At 34.9% G+C, this 21,905-nt stretch overlaps 1 protein-coding gene across 1 annotated transcript; it reads right to left on the bottom strand.

The window, feature by feature from the left end:
• Positions 1–328: 328 nt before the first annotated feature.
• On the bottom strand, positions 329–15,577 carry LOC132287153 (protein TIFY 8). The gene is made up of 7 exons (XM_059789673.1): positions 15,388–15,577; positions 14,924–15,229; positions 14,077–14,255; positions 13,511–13,962; positions 13,326–13,413; positions 1,325–1,556; positions 329–661 (listed from the first exon to the last, which is right to left on the bottom strand). Exons 2-7 carry the CDS (start codon positions 15,189–15,191, stop codon positions 564–566), a joined length of 1,317 nt encoding a protein of 438 aa, XP_059645656.1. The 5' UTR covers positions 15,192–15,229; positions 15,388–15,577; the 3' UTR covers positions 329–563.
• Between the last annotated feature and the right edge of the window lie 6,328 nt (positions 15,578–21,905).

Genomic DNA, 21,905 nt, shown 5'->3' with positions numbered 1-21,905 from the left:
TTTATTGGCTTCTTTGACTTTCATGGTTTCATGCTTGCTGATTTTATGTCCACTGGTTTATTGGACAAAATAGTTGTTACCCATAGCTTCTTTTTGGATAGCATCAACAAAAGCTTTTTCTGAGTCAATCAAAAGAGCCTGATTAAATGAACAGTACTCTTCAGTCCTAAATTTTTTACAACTTTGCAAATGATTCTTAGTTAATAAAAGCACTACAAATGACTCTTAGATCACAAGAATCTGGAAGAGCATTCTACCAACCTTGGAAATTAGATTCCATCGCTTCAATGAAGTTCATATAACTTTAAAAATTGAAATGCAGCCGAAATTAAACCAGGTAAAGAAAGGGCCTTCTATGAGGAAATTCGAGGATAAACACAAATTGCAAGCAGATGGGAAACTTCAGCTAGTTTTATATTCTGGTGGTGAATCCAAAAAAGCTATTTCCGTCCCCATAAATGAAACAAGAAGAAAGCCGAGAGAGAGAGAGGAGAGAGAGCCCCAATGGTGAAAGAAGGAAAGCAGAAAACAAAATATTGACTTCTGAAAGGCTACAAACACATTTAATTTAATTTAACCTCTCGTTCCTCTTCAATACCAGGTTCTGTTGCTTGGCCTGATGTCCGTTTATCTTTAGCTGAAATAATGCCTTGATGACCACCTACCGCATGCATTTGATTACCAGTATCAGTGAATACATTAGAGGCATTCAACAAACACATGGAGAAAATAGAAGAGTTGCATTTTAAGATTTGCAGCATGTGAAGATGCATTTTCTTTACATGAATAGACTCATAACCAAGTAAAGCATGTTTTACAATAGGCAACAAGGAAAATTGGAGAAGCAACTAGGAGGCGGACGGTTTTGGCAAGTCTAGGTCATAACTGTAATGGAGTGTGTGTTGAATACGGTGATATCTCCCCCTATTTTAGATGCAAGAGGGCATTGGAGGAGCTTCTAAGATCATGAAACCAGGGTCATGCCTAAAATCATGAAACGGCACATCACTGGAATTGCTTATACATATATATATTAGAAAGAAAGAAAAGGGTACCTATAAATACCATCCAGATCAAGTCAGACTCTTTACAATGAATAAACATTCTGAAGTTTGCCTAGCTCAGGGGATTTCCTACTTCATTAAGACAAGGTGCAGAGTTCAAGTAATAATAGTAGTCATGGAATTGGGTGGTGTTTATGTGTACGAAAATGACTATGCCCGTTGTGTAGCCCATACCTTTTGACTGAAAAAAAAAGAGATAACCAAAAGAGATAACCAAGAATCAGCACACTACATCCTGGAGGATCAGGTTAGAGGATCACCTGGCACCATTGAGATTCGATCACCAGAGCCAAACCCTTGACTGGGACTCCCTGTGACAAGTAACCTCCTATGGAAATCTCGCGGTAAGGCAAAGTTACTGGCCACGCCAGTTTCATTCTCTCCTCTCGGGATATAACTTTCACCAGGGGATGGCCGCACAGCAGACTTTGGCAAGTAAGTTGTGGACCAAGATCCTCCATTTGATCCAGCTAAAGCCATTATAACATCTGCCTGAAATAGATCAGGAGGCAAACTGGTCATGTCATGTGTGAGTAGCAATCCAGATTCTGAATTTTAATGATGAAACTTACATGTCAACAGACTAACAGTAGTCTAAAAGCCGTGAGAAGAAGAAAAATGTATGAAATACCCAAGATCTGGCATATATTTCTTTAGTGTGAACTTCACGGCTATCTTGGATTATTGCAAGTGATATGTTATTTAGTAGTTAAGTATAGAGTGTGAAAATGTTTATGATGTTTCAAATTTAGCTCGCAATACAATAATTTCATCCATCAATAGATATCTCAAGAATCACATTTATGAACTTCTCAAACCAAAACATCCAAATGTTGAAAAATGGTAGTATGTGGTGGGTGCAACAGACAAGCAACTGCACCATAGAGAAGCCCAACAAACTCCAAGCATGAATTCCCTCCCTTGACGGGATACACTTCTAAATTTAATTGCTCCGAAAACAAAAATAGGCTCGATGATCCTTATTAAGAGACACCTTAAACCATACCAAATGTATCAAGATAAGGGTGCAAATTTGTTAAATCAAATATGCAGTAGCATTATGTATATTTTTAATTGAAATTCTATTTAAGTGGCAATAAATATTAAATAGAACGCAACTTTCTCAGAATATTTTGTATACATTCATTAAACTAAATTTAAAAGAACAATATGTAACATAATATAAAGAAAGCAGGCCAGTATATAAAAGCAATAGAACAAAATAATAGCAATCAAGAATAATCGAAACAGTTCTTAAACTAAAAGAGGGTAAAAAAGTTCTGGTCTATAGAACATAAAGAGGCACACAATGTTGTGATGTCCTAAAGCCTTTGTGGACTCCCTACATGTAAGTGATGATGAACCACAGAAGGCTCTAAAGTCCTCTATGAGCATGTTAACAGATGTTTAATCATCAAGTCTTGATGTCACATTGCTGAAGATTGAATATATATTGCAAAAGGTATAAAACAAAAATTCTAGGGTTGCAAAGACGGAAACAGAGAATTATTAGGATTGCAAAGGTGAGAGTGAGCAGATTGTTGCACACAAGGAAAGAATGTAATCTGCATGTATAATTTACTGAACAAGCCTGCCTCTTGTAGGTTATATAGGCTAGCTTGACGTTTATTGTAAATAAGTGTTTATTTAGTTACGTTGTTACAGTAATGACCTTTGCCTGTTCTGATCATTAAAAGATTATATCCTAGAATGTGTTGTGTGTATTTAGTTTGTTCAACAAGGGTTGCAGTATTTCAACTTTTTGAACATCGACTGTTTTGAACGTTCAATGATTATAAACTTTTGAATTTATAATCAAAAGAAATTCAAAAGTATGGCCCAAGGAGCTACAACTCTGGTCAACTAAGTATGGAGCACAAATAGTGCAAGTGTATATAAACATAATAATACTCGTATAAATCCCAAGGGGGCAAGCAAAGTAATAAAAACTTCACCCTCTAAAACTTCGACTCATTTTCCCTTTTCTCATGTTCTTAAATTATCAGTTGTCATTCTGAAAAAGATCCAGATCCTTGTATTGATGATAAAGATCTAAGAAGCACGGACACTCCAAAATGGGCGAAGAATCCGTGTCTGACACGTGTCGGACACGGACACGTGACGGACACGCCAAAAAACGTGTCTGGAATTTTTTTATTTTTTTTTATTTTCGGACACGGCTTGGACACGGCTCGGACACGGCTTGGACACGGCTCAGACAGCTCGGCCACGGCTCGGACAGCTCAGACACGGCTCGGACACACTTTTCTGGATTTTTTTTTTTTTTTTTAATTTTTAATGCTGATATGTTAATTTTTTTTTTTTTTTTTTTTTTTTAATTTTTAATGCTGATATGTTCTATTTTTTGTTTTGTACTACCCTAAAGATGCTGATATATATATATACTAACCTAAAGATGCCACAATTCGCCGTGTCCGTGTCCGTGTCCTAAAGATGCTGATATATATATATACTAACATATCAGTGATATATATATATATTCCAACCTAAACATATCAGTGTTTTTTTTTAAAAAATTATTAATGCTGATATATATATATATATATATATATATATATATATATATATATATACTATTCGCCGTGTCCGTGTCCTAATTTTTTTGGATTTGCCGTGTCGCCGTGTCCGTGTCGTGTCGTATCCGTGTCCCGTATCCGTGTCCGTGCTTCTTAGATAAAGATTCATAGGCTCAAGCTTACATGAGCTTGTATTGGTTCAAGACCAAAATAGTTGGAAATTGATGTCTTGTAACTGTTAGAAGTTATATTACTTGTCTTTCAACTTGCTATAATATGCACCTATGTCCTTGTGACCAACCTCACGTTTAGCCCATCTGATTAGAACTTGCTAAAACTAAAAAAATGCCCCTTTATAATAATATTATTTAATGTTAGATAGGTTGTTATCTTACTAGCGATCGATGACTCATTACTGCCCCGTATTACTTTTATAATTTTAAAATAATAATTATAGCTTTTAATTTAATATTAAATAGCAAGGTTAAATTTGACATTTCACAACCCATTTAACGGGTTGGACACGGGTTTGGGGGTAACATGACAAGTTTTGTTAGTTCAGGGCTTTTTTTAATTATACTCGGGGTTTTGTGCACGATTTTGAAAGTAGATGCGGGTTTTATGATTTTAACTTTTTTTTTAAATACTTAATATTTGAAAAGCCAAATTTCAAAAACGTATTTAAAACAAAACTTTGCGCCTCTCCAAGATCAAACTAGATCATTTAAGGTTTTTATAAGATTGATTTACATGTACCCAATAAATGTGATTTGAGCATGCTAATGCCTAGTTGTGTCCTTTGCCAACCTTTATCTGTGTTGTCTTCAATGGTTGGGTACTCGTATGACTCATGACTACCCATAGTTTTGAGTAGGACATAACAACATACGACTCATATACCCAACAATCTTCCCCTCTGGCAATTCTAAAACAAAACTTAAAATACATACATAAAAATGACTGACTCACTGGAAAACCCAATCACCTTACATTAATTGACTTACAAACCCAATAACCTTACTCTATCAACTTATAACAAAAAATATATATATTTTAAATATTCATCATCTATCTTCATATTGATTGACTCAATCAACTTTTTAGTTCTTAGTTAAAGACATGATGAACCCCTATTGTTTGAAGCATAGCCCAAAAAGTAACTTTCATCGTTATGAGAATCAAACTTTTCTAGATCTTCTGTATTTCTTAAAACATCACTTACTATAAAAAAAATTGAAGTACTTTAAGTTAGGCTTTTATTGTACCCCAATTTATAAGAGGTCTTATTAGTGTTAGGCCTCAAATAAACTCTATTTAGGATATGACAACGCAGTACTTACAGCTTCTGTCCAAAAATGTTGAGCTAGACCACTCGAATGTAACATTGCATGTGTCACTTCTCGCATTACCCTATTTTTCCTTTCAATTAAAACATTTTGCAGTGGTGTACCCACAGCAGAGAATTCATGCTTTACACCTAGGTTGCTCACAATATCAATGCATTCTTCTAAGATAAACTCTATTTAGGATATGACAACGCAGTACTTACAGCTTCTGTCCAAAAATGTTGAGCTAGACCACTCGAATGTAACATTGCATGTGTCACTTCTCGCATTACCCTATTTTTCCTTTCAATTAAAACATTTTGCAGTGGTGTACCCACAGCAGAGAATTCATGCTTTACACCTAGGTTGCTCACAATATCAATGCATTCTTCTAAGAATTCTCTACCTCGATTACTCCTAATTAAGTCAAATTTTTAACTTTTTCATTTTGAATTCTTTGACAATTTGATTTAAAATTACCATAAGTATCTGATTTTTCTCTCAAGAATGCTATCCATATATACCTAGATAAGTCATCTACCATTACTAAAATATACTTTCTGCCACCTATACTTTCTATATGTATTGGACCCATCAAATCCATGTGATCAAGTGAGTTAGATGTATTTATAGTTCAGAGTCTTCTGTCTTTAATGCCATAAGATTATAGCATCTCTTTGACAACTGCATTATTTATTATTCTAAAATTCAACTAGCTTTTCGATCTTAATTTTCACTTTTTTAATTCAACTTCCTAGACTGTGTAGCTTCTAATTCTAGAGCCTTTATCTTGCTAATCAATACACCTTTTACATTCTTTAAGTTTAGTCAGCAAGATTGTTGAAGTAGCAATTTCTAACTTATTCTTCTCTGATTTAATTTCCATTGCCCTTAATTTGTTCAACAACTCAGAATTTTCAAATTTTAAACTCAAGAAATCATTATGTAATTCCGCAAAAGCTAGCCTAAATAGATAATTTTCACCACATTCAAAATTATGCTCATTATGAGATGATATATTTTTCAATTCATCATTAGAAACATCACAAATAGAATTATCATGCTTTAACAAGTTTAATTTCCTTCAGTGCCACTATTAGAAGAAGTATAAACTAGAGTGATTTTAATGCATCAAATTTTCAAAGTTAACATTTTTATCATAAAACACAAAATTAACCCTTTTTTTTTTTCCGAGTTCAAAATTAACCCATTTTATCTTCTTAATATCCATATTCTTCCTATAGATCAACTCTCTATGTTAAGTAACTTGCTCTGATACCAATTGACAATAGTGACCGTTACCAAGGCTTTGATCATGTCAGAGGAAGAACGGTGAAATAGACCAAGAGGGGGAGTGAATCGGTCTTATGGATACTAATTTAAAATTTCAGTTTTTTTTTAGGTAGTTATATAACTTATATGATGATTGTGATTTGAATTTTTAGCTTCCGATTGTTAGTTTTTAAATTCAACCATCGCATACTGAATCATGCATCCATAAAAACTAAAGAAAGAGCAGAGACACTAAACTTTTACGTAAAAACCCTATTTTTAGGCAGTTATGATGATTGTGATTTGAAGTTTTAGCTTGCAATAGTTAGTTTTAAAATTCAACTTTACATTCATAATCATGCATCCATAAAAAGGTGAAGAAAGAGCAAAGACACTGAACTTTTACGTGAAAAACCCTAGACAAGGAAAATCCACAGGACGTAGTCTAGCCAAGAACAATTCATTATATGAGAAATAAGTTACAACTAGGTTGACAATTCTCTCACCCTTGAACCCCTAGTTACCTCTTGACAGAGACCGACGCCAAATTCTCTATGTTGTCTGTCCGCTTTGTCAACAAATTTTGCTCCTCACGAATCTGCTACTCTAATGTCCTTCCTTATTCTGATCGTTTAGATTGAACTGCCTCAGTACACTGATGAACTTATCTTTGATGAATACTAAATTACATACAACAATATCTAAGGAAACTCTAGATTGAGTAATTGAGAATTTCACTCTATCTGAATGCTTTTGAGACTTATAAAATATCCCTAGATTGACTATAACCTCATATTTATAGCCAATATAGGAGAATCATATATTCTGGTAAGTTAAATCCTTATAGCAATCTCTTTTGAGTGTATTTTCAAAAAAAAAAAAAAAAAAATCTCCATAGGATTCAATCAATCGAGTTTTCAGCCGATACCCTCAAGAGTTACCTCGATTGACACTCTCAATATCTCAAAGGTACAGCTCAAATAGCTCAATGCTGCTTTGATCCGTTGACCATTCAATTAGTGTTTATCAGCAAACACTCAATTTTAAAATTTGTTGAAACCCTTTATATTTGAAAACCAATTTTTCAAAAACAATTTGAAAGAATAAAAATAAATGAATAAAACTTTGAGCCACTCCAAGATCGAACTAGGTCATTTAAGGTCTTAGGTCAAATTACTTGTGCCCTAGATGTGTGATTAAGCATGTTGATTCCTTGCCGTGTTCATCGCCAACCTTTGTCTATATTGTCTTCAATGTTGTACCCATACGACTCGCAACGTTTTCACAAATTACAAATTAAAGCTTTTGAGTAGGAAATTGCCAACACATGACTCATATGCCGAACAGTACCAAATGCTCTTAATGAAACTGTAAATATCAGGACTAAAACTCACATGGTGGAAGGAAATAAATTGTGACGCAACATACGATTACAGAAGCAGCAGATCTATACGTCAAAGATATCAAATCAGTAATAAATTTAAAATTAGGCTATAAGAAAAATCTTCACTATGGCCTGGCATGTTTAATGTATTTTTGTTTGTCTATCAAGTGAAGCAAGGGAGGTCAATAATATAGATCATATTAGAGCACCTTGAGTAAACTAGGGACAGATGCATGCTGCTCAGATGGAATCACATGTGCATTAATGTAGTCTAAGCCTCACCTCATCTAAACAAAAGACACCATCTGCATTATGCAGCATGTAGTAAAATTAGCATCCTCAGAGTGGCCTCACCTAACTGACGGCAGATCCCTGGCACAGGGTGGATGGCGGTAGCAAGGCTACAATTAGACAGTGCCCAGCCATTAAAGCTTTTGACCATCCAAGGTGAAGGTGTATTTTTCCACAGAATGGGTCTTTAGTGTAGTGTCGCACATATAATGGTATTGACTCATAATAAGATACTCTCCAGAGACTCCACATATTTGGTTAAGCCAACAATCACTGCCACATGGTGAGTGCATGAGTGCCTGCCTATTCCAGTTTAATGGGGGAATGTGGATATTCAATTATTCATTACCTTGGGTCCTTGACATAAAATAACACAGCTTATCAAGGGGAAGAGGAAATTAATTTGACAAGACAGGGAGGACAAATTATAATTGTACAATATTATAGAACCGCAGCAGCAACTCAAACAATCAATGTGTTTACTAGACTCTTTGAGCTTTTAACTCTTTTAAATTCTTATGTAGATATATAAGTTTAAGCCCATTTGTCAGATATCAAGTTCCCAAACCAACAAACTTTTCCACTATGGTCACCTAAATAAAACAAGATACGAATAAAGAAACCCCAAAAATAGAATTACAAACCAATTTTTTTTTTTTTTTTTTTTTTTTGTCTTCCTAGTTGGTACTCACACACACTTGTCTCTTCTGAGACTTGAACCCCTGACCTCCCTTTGGGAGGTAAGAGGCTGATACCGCTAGGCCATTAGCCCGTTGGTAATTACAAACCAATTACACACCGTGATACGACCTAGGTATTGGAAAAAAGTTATTTTTACAAATCTATAAACCCACTGAACCTTGCTGTCAAAATCCACCCCAAAAACCTATCTCATCAGTCTGTTAATTCACTGTAACATTTTTTTTTTTTTTTTCCTTAATTGGTACTCACACACACATGCCTCCACCGAGGCTCGAACCCCTGACCTCCCTTTGGGAAGTAGGAGCTTAGTACCGCTAGGCCACTGACCTGTTGGTAATTCACTCCAACCTTTGCTCAACACAATATGGGAGGCCCGAGAGAAGACTGCTTACCAGGATTCTTTTCTCCCCCTGTCTACTCTCTCTCTCTCTAACTCAAAACCACTATATCTTCCCTACTTATCAAAAAAAAAAAAAAAAAAACCTCTGTATCTTCCCCAAAATGCTCTTCATAAGAAGTCATAGCAGTAAATCTTTGAAAATAACCAATTTGTAGTGCTTTTATCAATCATCAATCCAACAATATAAAATCCTATCGAGGTAGAAATCAGGATATGTATATTTCCAGATAGGCATTGCCTTAGACAGGCCTTCTTGGTGACCTCATCTCCTAGGCATTGTTGGATAGCCTTCATGACATTAGTTATATAACCTGTCTCTCACAACAATTTTTTAATTGCATGGCGAGTATGATGAGAAAGCGAGTGAAGATAACAGGGAGGAAAAGAGATATGAAAGTGAGGTTTAAAGCCACTAGTTCTAGGTTACATGGACTCTTCAAAAGTAGGAGAAGTATCGGGATACACAATACTTGGACATGAATATGAGATGTGTTTGACACTTTGGTTGGACATGCACCCAAAAACTATATCGTTAGACATGCCCCTATAAAATACATACAATAGTTCACTTTATTATAATCATTACTTCAAATCGACTGAAATGCCTAAATTGAATGTTATGTTACATAAAGACATTATTTTATTCTAAAAGATAAAATAAAAATGTACAAAATAATATAAATATTTATCAGCGTCCATGTGTCCTTCCATCTGGAAATTTGATATGTCCAATGCTTTTTCTTTTTTTTTTTCCTTGAATGTCCAATGCTTTTTTTTCTTTTTGATAAGTAATATATGCATTAAAAAGAAGGTGTTGAAAAGGGGAATGCATCCATCAAAAGCTACACAAGGCCAAATAGGGCCTCTAAACTCTCAAGGAGTCCAAAAAATCTACAATCTCCTCCATGGAATTACAATTTCTACCTAGATACGTTCAATGCTTTAAAACATACCCACACCCAACACACGTACCAGAGTCGATGAAACATAGCTCTTAACAAAAGGAGGAAGAAAAAAGAGAGAACAGAAAAGATGAAAAGAGAGAGAGAGGGCAATGCAACTTCCAAGCCTCTGAATATCCATAGACAAGAGAAAAGAGAGGTATTTCAACAATTTCTTGTATTCATCCATCTCTAAAGTGCTTTCTAATTATCATCCAACAGGGCTATTTGTATGCTTTACAAAATCCTACAAGTACAAAGTGAACTGAAATTGACTCCACGTCCACCCAACATAACTGCAACATAAGACCTAAAATATGTTTTCTAAATCCCCCAAAATTCTCTGAAAAGAAAAATACTGCATCACCTATTGAAATATCCATACACAAATTCCTTATCCACATATCATCACTTGTAAATCCTAAGAGCAAATATATCTTCAAAGATTTGCAGATTTGGCAATAGCATTCCCACTGTGATAGGAAGCACAAGTCTTGAGCCAACCAAACTCCCAGCTCTTTAGACCTACCAAAAATCCAAAGAAATCTACTTAGAAAACAACCTTGAACTTAGCCTATTGTCACTGGCTTAGAGTTTAAGCACCACTCTAGCTACTCCCGTGTGGCACCAAGACGTTGCTTCTACTCTCGCAAGTGCTTGGTCAGCCTAACTCCCATGCACACCTTAGCCAACACACTCCCCTCGTGCGCTTACTAGTGTTGTAGTGGCCCTCGCCCTCTCTCCACTTGGCTTGCACACTCACGCACACTAAGGCACTTAAGTTGGCAAAGGAAGAACACTTCTATTACTTCAAAGAATGCTTTGTACAAGGCTAGCACTCAAACTCTCTACAAGGCTCTCAAGACTCACTCTAGGACTTGTTGGCTACAAAATGAAGTCCTACTCCTATTTATAGGCATCCCCATCCCTAATGGATGGCTAGGATGCATTCTAACCAACAGTGGAGATCGATTCTCTAGAATCTTCTCCCACCTTCTTCACACTTCCATACTTATCCACAAGTATCTACAATATTCTAGAACTCTCCATACTACTCCACACAATTCTGGAGAACTTTAGAATATACTACACATATCTAGAATCTTTCACACAACTCTAGACAACTCCGGAAGACTCTAGAAACTTCACTCGCCATGCAGTTGCCATGCAGCGTCCTCCTCAACGTCTGCGTGTCGCCTGCGTGGCACAACCTCCATAGGCGGGGCGTGACACTATGGTGACAAGACGGCCCTACGCATAGAATTCGCAGTACCATCAGCTGGTCTCACACTCGAGGGCGTTGTACTGTACTACTCAATGCATACAAACTTAGGGGCGCTACAAGAGGGCCTGACACTGAGCCCAAGCATGTTCGTGAGCATATAATAACTGTCTTAAGCCACAAATGCAATGTTATTCCATAAGAAACTAAAGAATGATACTTAGTTCAGAAACAGCCAGCCACATTATGAGGGGACAGTTTGCCTTGAAGTTTGCATCTAAGTGGGAAGGCCCTTCTACTGTGAAGGAACCAAAAGACAGTGGATACTTTAACAATCCAAAAGTTAAGTTTAATGTAATTACAAGTCCTACAAATATGAAATATATAAGGTTGTATTATATATGAATTATGGAATATAATAGAAAACTCTTTTCATACTTAATTTTTAAAATCAAAACATCACAAAAGAATAGCACATGTACAGGCCAAAAGAAATTCAAAGTCTTCCTTCTAAATATTGACTAGGATGTTTCAGTCTTCAATAAAGACCACAAGTTAAAAACAATATGCCACAAGTGTAAGAGTACTGATGACGATTGCAAAAGAGAATTGCATTGAGAATCTGAGATAGTTATAAAATACATAAAAACTTATTACTATAAAGAAACGGATGAGAATGAGATTCATGCAACCTGCCCTTGAAGGTTTGTCATGGTATAGGTTACTTTTAGACTGTATGCATGAGTGCATGGACATCATGCCAATTTTCAACATTAAACATAAAAAAGGCTATTACTCATGTTGGTTCTGCTTCAGCAGAATGCTAGGAGGGTGGACTAGAAACAAACTTAAACTTTAGCATTATTTTTCACAAAATAGTTTATCTCATACTCAAACCGCATTCTTATGCTTTGTAGTTTGAGCCTTTTACCATTTGACCAGCCAATGGTCCTTAATACCAACATTAAGTATGAAAAAAAATTTATATACACAGACATATAAATAAATATGTGTGTATCATATGCGTCAACTTCTTGATTCAAAAAATCATTTTTTATTATCATCAAATAAAATAGCAGTTTTCTTTCTTTTCTTTTTTTTTTCCATTAACTGAAACCATGGATCCTAGGAGCGAACAAAGTATGCCTCTCTCGGCCACCAAGAGTAGCAAGAGATATCCACTATCACCAGACAGCAAGAAAAAAAGCCATTGGTTCTGTTGAAATGGAAAATTTAAGTTTTGAGGCTGGTTTTCAAAATAGAGATTTAAGTAAAAATCATGACAGAATATATTCAAGCATGATTTCAGCATAAATATATATATATATATATATATATATATATATATATAATAATTAAAAAAACAAAAAAATGTAGAAACAGGTGCAGTATTGTTAATCATGCTTGACAATTAAGCCATTATTAATAAGTGAATTGAAAGGAGTTCTTTAAAGCAGAATTGCATTAGAGCTAGTAAAATGGAAGATTCAACAAAATTGTGTCTGTGTGAGTGCGTGTGTGTGTGAGAGAGAGAGAGAGAGAAAGGATAAAAAGAAATAGACTAACTGAGACGGCCTAATTTTGCCAAAGAGAGGAAAAGTAGGGCCAGAGAAAATGGTCCTCTAATTAAGAAGAACCATCCAAAATTTCAGTATCGAAAGCGAAATTAATCCCCAACTTTGATTCATTTGTTGGAAATACTTCGTAAAGCACAATCATTCATTAAGCAATCTTCAAACATCATCTTCTACAGTTGAAAAATAATTAAGAATGGAGTCCATATGATATTCGTACTTAGGTATCTGCGATACATGCCTTTTTATGCTATATCAGGTACAGCATTTTAAAAAGGACGTTTAAATGTGTGATGCAGATAATGGTTTCAATAAGATGAGTACAACCAGGAAACATCCTCAGATCAGAAGAACCAGAAACAATCGATAAAACTGAAGCTACAAGTTAACATTATAGCTATTTTTATTTTAGAAATATTCAATGCCAATTGATTATGTCGTGGAATTCAGCCAAGCTGAGCATCAATCATACATATCCTTCTCTTAGCCACTTCCATTTATAACCAATTAATTATTTGATAAGCATGCAAGATAAGCATATAAATCTGATAAACAATATTGACCAACTACTTTAAACAGAGATGTCATCTTCACAAACAAGCAGAAAGCAAACCTTGTTTGGGTGAACATCATCAAACACATGTGCTTGACCGCCATAAAATATAGTCATCTGGCGACTTGCAGATGTCAATCCATGTCGGCTGCCACCAAATGGATGAAATTTCAAGTCATCAATTTTCCTTCACATCCCAAATTACAAAGGTATAATAACTTGTAAAATGATATTTAACTATTTACCTTGGAGGAATAGAAGATTCTGGGTCAGCAACATGTGTCTTAGACTTCTGCTTGCTTTCACTTGACAACATCCCTGATGGGTGTCTTTCAGAAACTCCACCACTAGCATTAATGGAGCTCAAAAGTCCAGACCCTTTAATTCCAGTCCTCGATCCTTCATCAGCAGCTGCTTGAGAAATTACTGATGGACCTGCATTTGTATCCTTGGATCTGTTCGAAGGAATTTGATACCCAAAACTTGCAACTTGACCTGCACGTGGAGGATACTGCACTGCAGGACCAACATTTATGGGAAGAGCACGCTCCCATTTGGAAACATTGGCATCATTCCTACTTCCAGCAGGCACCTGCAAGATAAGAGATGCTGAAGTTGGGTTCCTTTGATGCATACCAAAGAACATTTCCTCATCACAGGACGGTCTAGGTCGCTCTCCCCCTGCATTCCGAAGCATCTGAATATGAAGAAGATTCCCACTGTCAGAGATTATGAATACAAATTATATTGATGGGCTTAAGCCAACTTAACAATGTGATAAGAAAAACATAAAAATGCTGTTGATGCATACCTTCATCAAATGCGAGCTTTCTCCCATTTGTGGAAACCCGCCCCTGGATGACCCGATGAAAGCAGAATCTGAATTACTTCTCTTACTTCCCACTAACCTGTTACTTATCTCAGGGCCCAAAAGATCACTTCTGGGGCCATACAGTGGCACCCCCTCAAAATGATTTCCGACCTGTCGTTCTACCATAATTGATGAGAAAATTATCATTACAGATTTCAATCTTAAAAACCCTAAGACAAGAATTATCAACAAACTCAAAATTGAGGCAGTTCAACAATACAATCACAACTACAGTTACAACCAGTAAGCTCCATGAATCATGATAAACCACCTGCATCTGTTAATCACATCCGTTAATGATTAACTGATGAAGACTCACAAGATAATGAAGTGCACAAGTATTATCAAAACGAAATGCCCCAAATGTGTAAAAAATGAACTTTATATGATTCTATGAGAAGCAAAAACAACATCAACATCAAGTGACGAACAAACTAATCACATTTGTTGAACCTACATACTAAATAATAAGCAAAATAAAACTAGAGCTAAAGGATGCCTAAAAAAAAAGAGAGAAGATATGGAAATGAAGCATACCCATAGGCAAATAAAATCTATAAAATAAGAGCGAGAGAGAGAGAGAGCATAAAAGGTACTAGCACCAGTGATGACCTCACTGAACCTACTCCATAACAAAATACCCACTCCACCAGAGAGATACAGATAAAATACATGGGAAAAAAAAAATTTAAAAAAAAAAACCATTTAATTAGAGATGAATATACAAATTACCATTCAAGTACACAGAGTAAAGAACAAATTGTGGCAACAAAATTGATGAACTCACCAGAACCCAGATCAGAAATGGTTATGGGTCCACGGCCGCCACCGCCAGAGGAAGCACCAGCAGAGGCAGAGGCAGAGGCCGACTGAGACGGCTCCGAAAGCCTGGCATCGCCGCCGAAATCGCCGGCCGCTTTGGCCGCCGGGGACGAATCTGACCCACAGTTCCGACCCATAAAGTCATGGAAGACCGTGGGCTTCACTTCGTCGGTGTTTCTGTTGGCATTGGTCTTACTCTGAGACTGAGACATCATCAGCACCGACACGGCCATCTCATCTGCACATCATCATCAAGCTGCTGCATAGCTCCCTAAGAAAGTACGAATGTTAGAGAGAGAAACAAAAGAGTGCACTCAACGAAAACATCAAAAGGGTGTACACGATTTTCAGAAAAATATAAAAGAAGTATACTTTTTCAGAACATATGCATATAGAGAGAGAGAGCATTAAAAAGCAAAAGTTACTCACTTTCTCTCTCTTGCATTAAATGGGTTTCTCTATGTCTCTCTCTAAAAGTGTTCCGTAGCTGCTGTTGTGTTCTGGGTATGTTTGTTGGGTCTGTTCCCTGGCATCTTTGCTCTTCTTACACTGGGGTGTGTGTGTGTGTGAGAGAGAGAGAGAGAGAAAGAGAGGGAGGGGGAAGAGAGAGAAGATGGGTTTGGGTTTTATGTATATTGTGTAGTACTGCTGCCTTTTGTTGTTATTTATAAATGCATCCCTTAATTTTTCTATAAATTGCTTTCTTCCTCTTAAGTGTAAGATAATATCTCTTTCTTATTCAATTTTTTTTTTTTTTTTTTTTTTTTTTTTTCGGTTCTGCCGGCCCCTATGTAAAGGATTTTTTTTTCAATTGTTTAGAGTTGGCTGCAAGAAATTTTTTTTTTTTTTTGCACTATCTAAATCATATCTCAGTTAAACAAAAGTTTATATGGTCTTTTTATTTTTTCGTTTTTGAATGGTAAAGTAAACGCCCACACCTTTTGCTTATGTCGTATTTAAACCCTTAAACGTGCACACATTTTGCTTATGTTGAATTTGAACCCCCTCTCCCCGCTAGAGTTACTTTCATTTAATGGTTTTATTTACTCACGAACAACCCGCCTTAATTGATTTTCTCTCATTTTTATCTTTAATTTTGTTATTTAAATCAACTCACAAATATGTTCAATTCTAAATTTATTCTTTCTTGCCTTATCACACATTCATCTCAATATTCGCATTTCTCTCGGCTTTATTCATATATTGTTTCTTTGTTCCATTTTTTCCATAAAAAACAACTTATCTAATAGTTTTTTTAAAGAACTTTCCTTTCAGTCTTAACAAAAAGTGGACGGTACTAAAACTATGAAGTGATATTAGGGGAGAAAAAAGTCATTTTGCAATCCCATATTTTTAAAAAAATAATAATAAGAAGAAGAATATGTAGTAAATGGATTTTTTTTGGGATGTAGTAAATGGAGTTTCGAATCGTAACTAAATCTTCAATTTTTCTTTACAAATCAAAAATTGAAGCAAAATCGCTATTAAACGATGACTTTGGTTTACTAGAGACATCGACATATTGTTTTAGTTTGTTGGAGAAACAAAATCATTTTCCTCAATATTCTTCCAAATAGAAATAGAGAACAAGATGTATTCTATATTGCTTAATTAAGAGTTTATAAATCATGGTAAAATAAAGGATAATTGGGTTATTATAAAATAAGAAATGACAAGAAATGAAACCCCTTTATTATTTTATTAAAAAGACAAGTAGAGTACAATAAAAATAAATAAATAAATAAAAAGGGAGAATGCCAATGTGCGTCCCAATTATGTACCAATTTATGTAGGAGTAACTTTCTTGAGAAATTGCTTGTACCCTTGTCTACATGTTGAAGTGCAATTATGCAAAATATCTTCCCAAAAATAAAAATTTAGTTGGGCAAGTTGGTAGATTTACCCTTGTGCAGGGACCAGATGCAATAATTTTAAATTGCAACCCCAAAAAAAAAAAAAAAAAAAAAATACTTAAACTTTTAAATTGTTTTCAAATTAATAATTCAAACATAAAATAAGATAATTTGATGCCTAAGAGATTCAGAGTAAAGTAGTCATGTGTGAAACTCAAAGGGCATCTCTGCAAAATGCCAACTTGTAAACAAATAAAATGCAAAATTGTAAAAGCTCGAGGGTAAAATGGCTAATATCCAATTGTTGTTGGTTGAATGTAATTAAAAGAAAAATGTTAAGAAATAAAATACTCCGTAAATAACTGCAATAAAAGGTGAATTAACGATCTAACTCAAGTAACAAAGATATACTATAATACAGTAACAAAGATTAAACAACATAGGTGTGTGCGTGCGCACGCATATATATATAAAAGATAAAAGAGGAGTGGTGCAAGGGAGATTTTTGTTGGTATGTGGAGTGGAGGATTGGGTGGAATTGATGAAGTATTGATTCTTTTCAAGTACATTAGTTGACTGTGTCCACCAAACCTCACTCACACTCATCCCCCATTACCTCATTCATTACTACCCTTTAGCCAACCGTCCTTTTCCCCTTTGTGGTCACCAATGTAAACAACCTTAAACTTACCACAATCTAATTATATGATAAATTAATTATTACATGGTCCAAAATTATTATTATTATTATATGATTTGCGATTATTAATATCAATATATAAGTAACTATAATGATTTAGAATTCCTATAATGAAGATTTCAGTTTTTATTTAAATAAAATTAGTTAAATGTGTTCGATAATCAAACTCCTTAAAGAAAATGATTTAGCGTTTGCATTGTAATATTATCAATTTTTAATCACCTAAAATTAGTTGAATGTATCCGATAGTTAAATTCTCTAAAGATAATAATTTAGGGTCTGCATTATATGATATCTGTCCCAACTCATATAAAATTAATCAAATATATTTGATGATCAGACTATCTAATGTTAATAAACTTACCCCAACGTTATAAGTAAGGATAGTGCTTTAGAATCTCTACTCGTATAAATTTAATAAAATGTGCTCAATTGTCGAATCATGATGATATCAATCCCTAATCACATAAAATTAGTCAAATGTGTCCGATAGCTAGCTGAACTCTCTATCATTACTTTATAAATAAATGTGTTAATTTTAAGTATATTGTACAATAAAGTGAAAGATCTAGATCAATTTAGATATCATTTATAAAATTTGAAAAACAAATGATTATTATGAAACGTGTGTAACATTGATTCTGTTTTTAGAAAAGGGTTAATTTAGTTTTTTTTTTTTTTAAAGAAACATCTAAGGAAGCTTTAATTATTAAAATATAAACACTAAAAAATAATCATTCACTGCACTCATGTAAAACGATATTTACTAAATAATGTAAAACTTTTACTTAAGCAAAATCTGTATATTTGTGCAATACTTAAATGCATTAAACGTTTTACTTTGTTTAAGTGAGAGTTTTACATTCTTAAATGAGAGTTTTACATTACATTAGTACACTGAAAGATAATTTGGTCTCCGTGCATTTATGAACAGTAAAAATTGATTAAAAAAAGCCGCCTCTGAATAGAAATAGCAAATTCATCACACTATTCTTAGACTTTGACTCTATTTTTATGAAATACAATTTTGTCTTGCTCTGCATTTTTCTAGTTATCTTTTTTTTAAAAAAATGAAAGATTATTATCTCTCTTTCATTTTTTAATATTTAAACTTGGAAATGGGTCAATGGTAGTCATTTTCTTTCCTTTCTTTCTTTTCTATCATTTTCATTTGTTTTCTTGCATGCATCCAAACAAATTAGTTACACTTTTTTTAAAAAAGTGAGGATTTAAGATTACAAGGTTTTCTCTAAGCTTTTAGTGCAGGTGAACAAATTAATATTATTTGAATATCTAAAATAAAAGTATTTAAAATTCATATAATTTGACATTCCTTTTGTTCATAACAATTTTCTTTGGTAAAAATTATTTAAAATAGATATATATCTTTTGTCTAACTCAGCAAGAAATGAGAAGGTAAAAGTTCTAATGTTTTTTTTGGTCAGTAATAAGTTTTCATGTTGCAAACAAATTTCAATATAAATTGGACTCTCATATCAATGCTCAGATAAGGAAATAATTTATTAATACATGTTTAATCTACTCAAAGCAAATGTTGAGAAATGAAATTTTAAAAGAACTAAACCTAGATAAAATAAACAAGACTACAACAGATGCTTTTGAATTTTTTCTATTACTAATATACTTGATGCTGCACTACCTAACTTTCTTAAGGTTTTTGAATTGCAATTTGTGTGTGGTTTTTCATATTATTAGAATTCAAAACAACCTTATTAGCAAAAGTATTACCAAAATGTGTGAGTGGAGATGTATTTCTTGCCAATACTATATATATATATATATATATATATATATATATATATATATATATTAACAAAAGTATTAAAACCAAATGGAATTAGTTACATACCAACTGAACAAACTCTTTTCTACTCATGCTAGTTACATACTTACATGAATTATTATGCAAACGTTTATTTATTTATAAAATTGTAATTTCATGTCAAATACACATATGCTATGTTTGGCGGAATAGAATTTGAGTTTTGGAATCGAATTGGAGAAAGTTTTTGTTCAATTTTTTGAGTTTCTTTTCTCTAATTCTATCAATTTCAATTCAAAAACTCTAATTTTATGTCTGCCAAGCATAGCCGTAACATATTTTTTTATTATTTCAATTCATCTAACTACACTTGGGGGCCGTTTGTCAATGATATTAGAATGAAAAAAATATATATATATTTTTTTGTCAATAGAACCGTAAAAAAATTGGCGGTAGTAAAAAAGTTTTAAGTGTTTGATAATACATTAAATGGGAAAAGGAATGTTGTGCCTCCTCCACCCTCTCTCCATCCCTCTCCCAATCCATCTCTACGACCATCTTTCCAAAACCCACTCCCAAATCATCTTAAACCACCATTTCTGCCACTCAAGTTCCATGCCACGAATGATAAGCCTCATTTATCCATTCTCAAAAAGCTATCAAAACAATCAACCTTTACCAATGTTGCATCAAAACCTGTTCAGTCTACAATTCATAACCAACGTAAACCACCACGGCCTCCTAATCCAAAGCAAGTCATATTTTCTACTGTCATACACCAGCCTGGTACCTCTCGTTTCATTGATGACCACAACAATGTTCTCGCTAATATTGATCCGAATAACAAACAAGCTATAATCGATGAAATCTTTAGGCTGAGAGTTGAGCTTGCTGAGTACAAAAGCAACTTCAAATACTCCTATCTTCTTGAAGAGGTTGAGTGGCTCAGATAGATTATTGGGAATGGCCTCAAATGTCAAGCTGATTTGAGAGCCAGGAATAACAAACTCAGCGACCTTATCATTGCTCTCAACCATGACGTCCCTCCACTTGTTGATCCGGAAGAGGACACTAAAGAAGGTGAATGTAGCCTAATGAGATACCCCTCGAATTCCAGACATGGGTTGATCAGACCCAAGCCTAAACCCGAGGGAATATTGATCAGGCCTAAGCCTAAACCCAAGGGAATATCTAGGGATGACAAATTCCCCATCCCCGCCGGGTCCCCGCCCCGCCCCGCCCCGTTTATAGAGGGGATGGGGACCCTTTTATGTAAACGGAGATGAGGATGGGGGTAAGTTTTGAAAACCCGCCGGGGCCGGGGCCGAGGGCGGGGCCAGGGATGGAGTAAACTCGCCCCGCCCCGATTAAGGGTTAAATAACTAATATACCCTTATATTTAATAATTTATTACTAAATTCGATTTAGTATATATATGAAAATAAGAAAAATTATGTTTTTTTTTAAAAAAATAATATATGTTAATCGGGGCCGGGGCCGGGGCCTGGGCCGGGGCCGGGGCCGGGGATGGGGCGGGGACGGGGATAAGAGCTCAGGGGTGGGGGTGGGGGCGGGAATGGGGGTGGTGGTGAAATTTTAAGTGGGGATGGGGGTGGGGATGGGGATTGAAAATTTTAGCGGGGATGGGGATGGGGAATGAAATCTCCGCCCCGTCCCATTGTCATCCCTAGGAATATCAAACAATTAATATTTAAATGAACACAGATTTCAAAATGAATTAAGAAATAAATAATTAAAAACTGAAAGAATTCTAAAACATAATCCTTAAAAATTAAATACTTAAAATCCATTAATCCAAAACCTCTATTTATTTACCAACTCGGGAATCCATCCGGTGGACCCCTAATAAAATCCCGAACTGGAAAGGAAACAACTGAAACACAACATAAAGCTAAACATGGAAAGTAATCCTACGTAGTCGGAGGAATGAGTGTCTGTATCTGCTCTGCACGACCAAGCTCTAACCCTGGAACTGAAGAACACCTGAAAAATAAGAGAGTGGTAGGACTTGCATGTGGGTCAGACCCACATGCAAGTCCTATTCTACTACGATCCATACAGAAATCCGATACGCAGAAACATCCTAGATAGCTCAACAATAACTAGAGTAGTTCATATATGTATAAGTACATATTATAGGTCCAATAGGTATGTCTCAGCCTGAGTAGAAATACCATGCAAATCGCACATAACGTGGTCATGTGTACCTAGACCTACCAGGGAACAACAACAACTGTTCAGTTATCCATCCTAGGCGATATATGCACCCTAACCATGGTCCTGAGACTCAAGCTCATACCATGGCACCATAATATAAATATATAAAGTCTGTATACTCCTAATACAAAATATCATCCATCTGGTATAGTGGCTTGATATATGTATAACAATCCATTCAGAAACCAAAATAGGTCATTCAATTATTTTATTGACATGACACAAAAATAAGTAGGACTTAACCTTTATGGTTAATCCATACCTCAATCCAAATTAGGTAGAACTTAGTATTCAAACTAATCTATCCCTAGTATGCCACCGTCCCATACCGGTGCATACAATCCTTCAATTAGCATAATTGATAAAAACAGCA

Source organism: Cornus florida, unplaced genomic scaffold, assembly GCF_030987335.1.
Source record: "Cornus florida cultivar Cherokee Brave unplaced genomic scaffold, ASM3098733v1 CherokeeBrave_3.0.0_Hap2_Chr11, whole genome shotgun sequence".
Lineage (NCBI taxonomy): Eukaryota > Viridiplantae > Streptophyta > Magnoliopsida > Cornales > Cornaceae > Cornus > Cornus florida.
The sequence above is the reverse complement of the archived record's forward strand: the minus strand, read 5'-3'. Positions and strand labels throughout refer to the sequence as shown.

Bases quoted from the DNA above. Each gene is read 5' to 3' on its own strand.
- LOC132287153 (XM_059789673.1), bottom strand. From the start codon at position 15,191: ATGGCCGTGTCGGTGCTGATGATGTCTCAGTCTCAGAGTAAGACCAAT. The intron at 14,256-14,923 runs GTGAGTTCATCA...CAATTATGGTAG, and splicing joins CATTTCTGATCTGGGTTCTG to AACGACAGGTCGGAAATCAT. The intron at 1,557-13,325 runs GTTTGCTTTCTG...GATCTATTTCAG, and splicing joins ATGATGTTCACCCAAACAAG to GCAGATGTTATAATGGCTTT.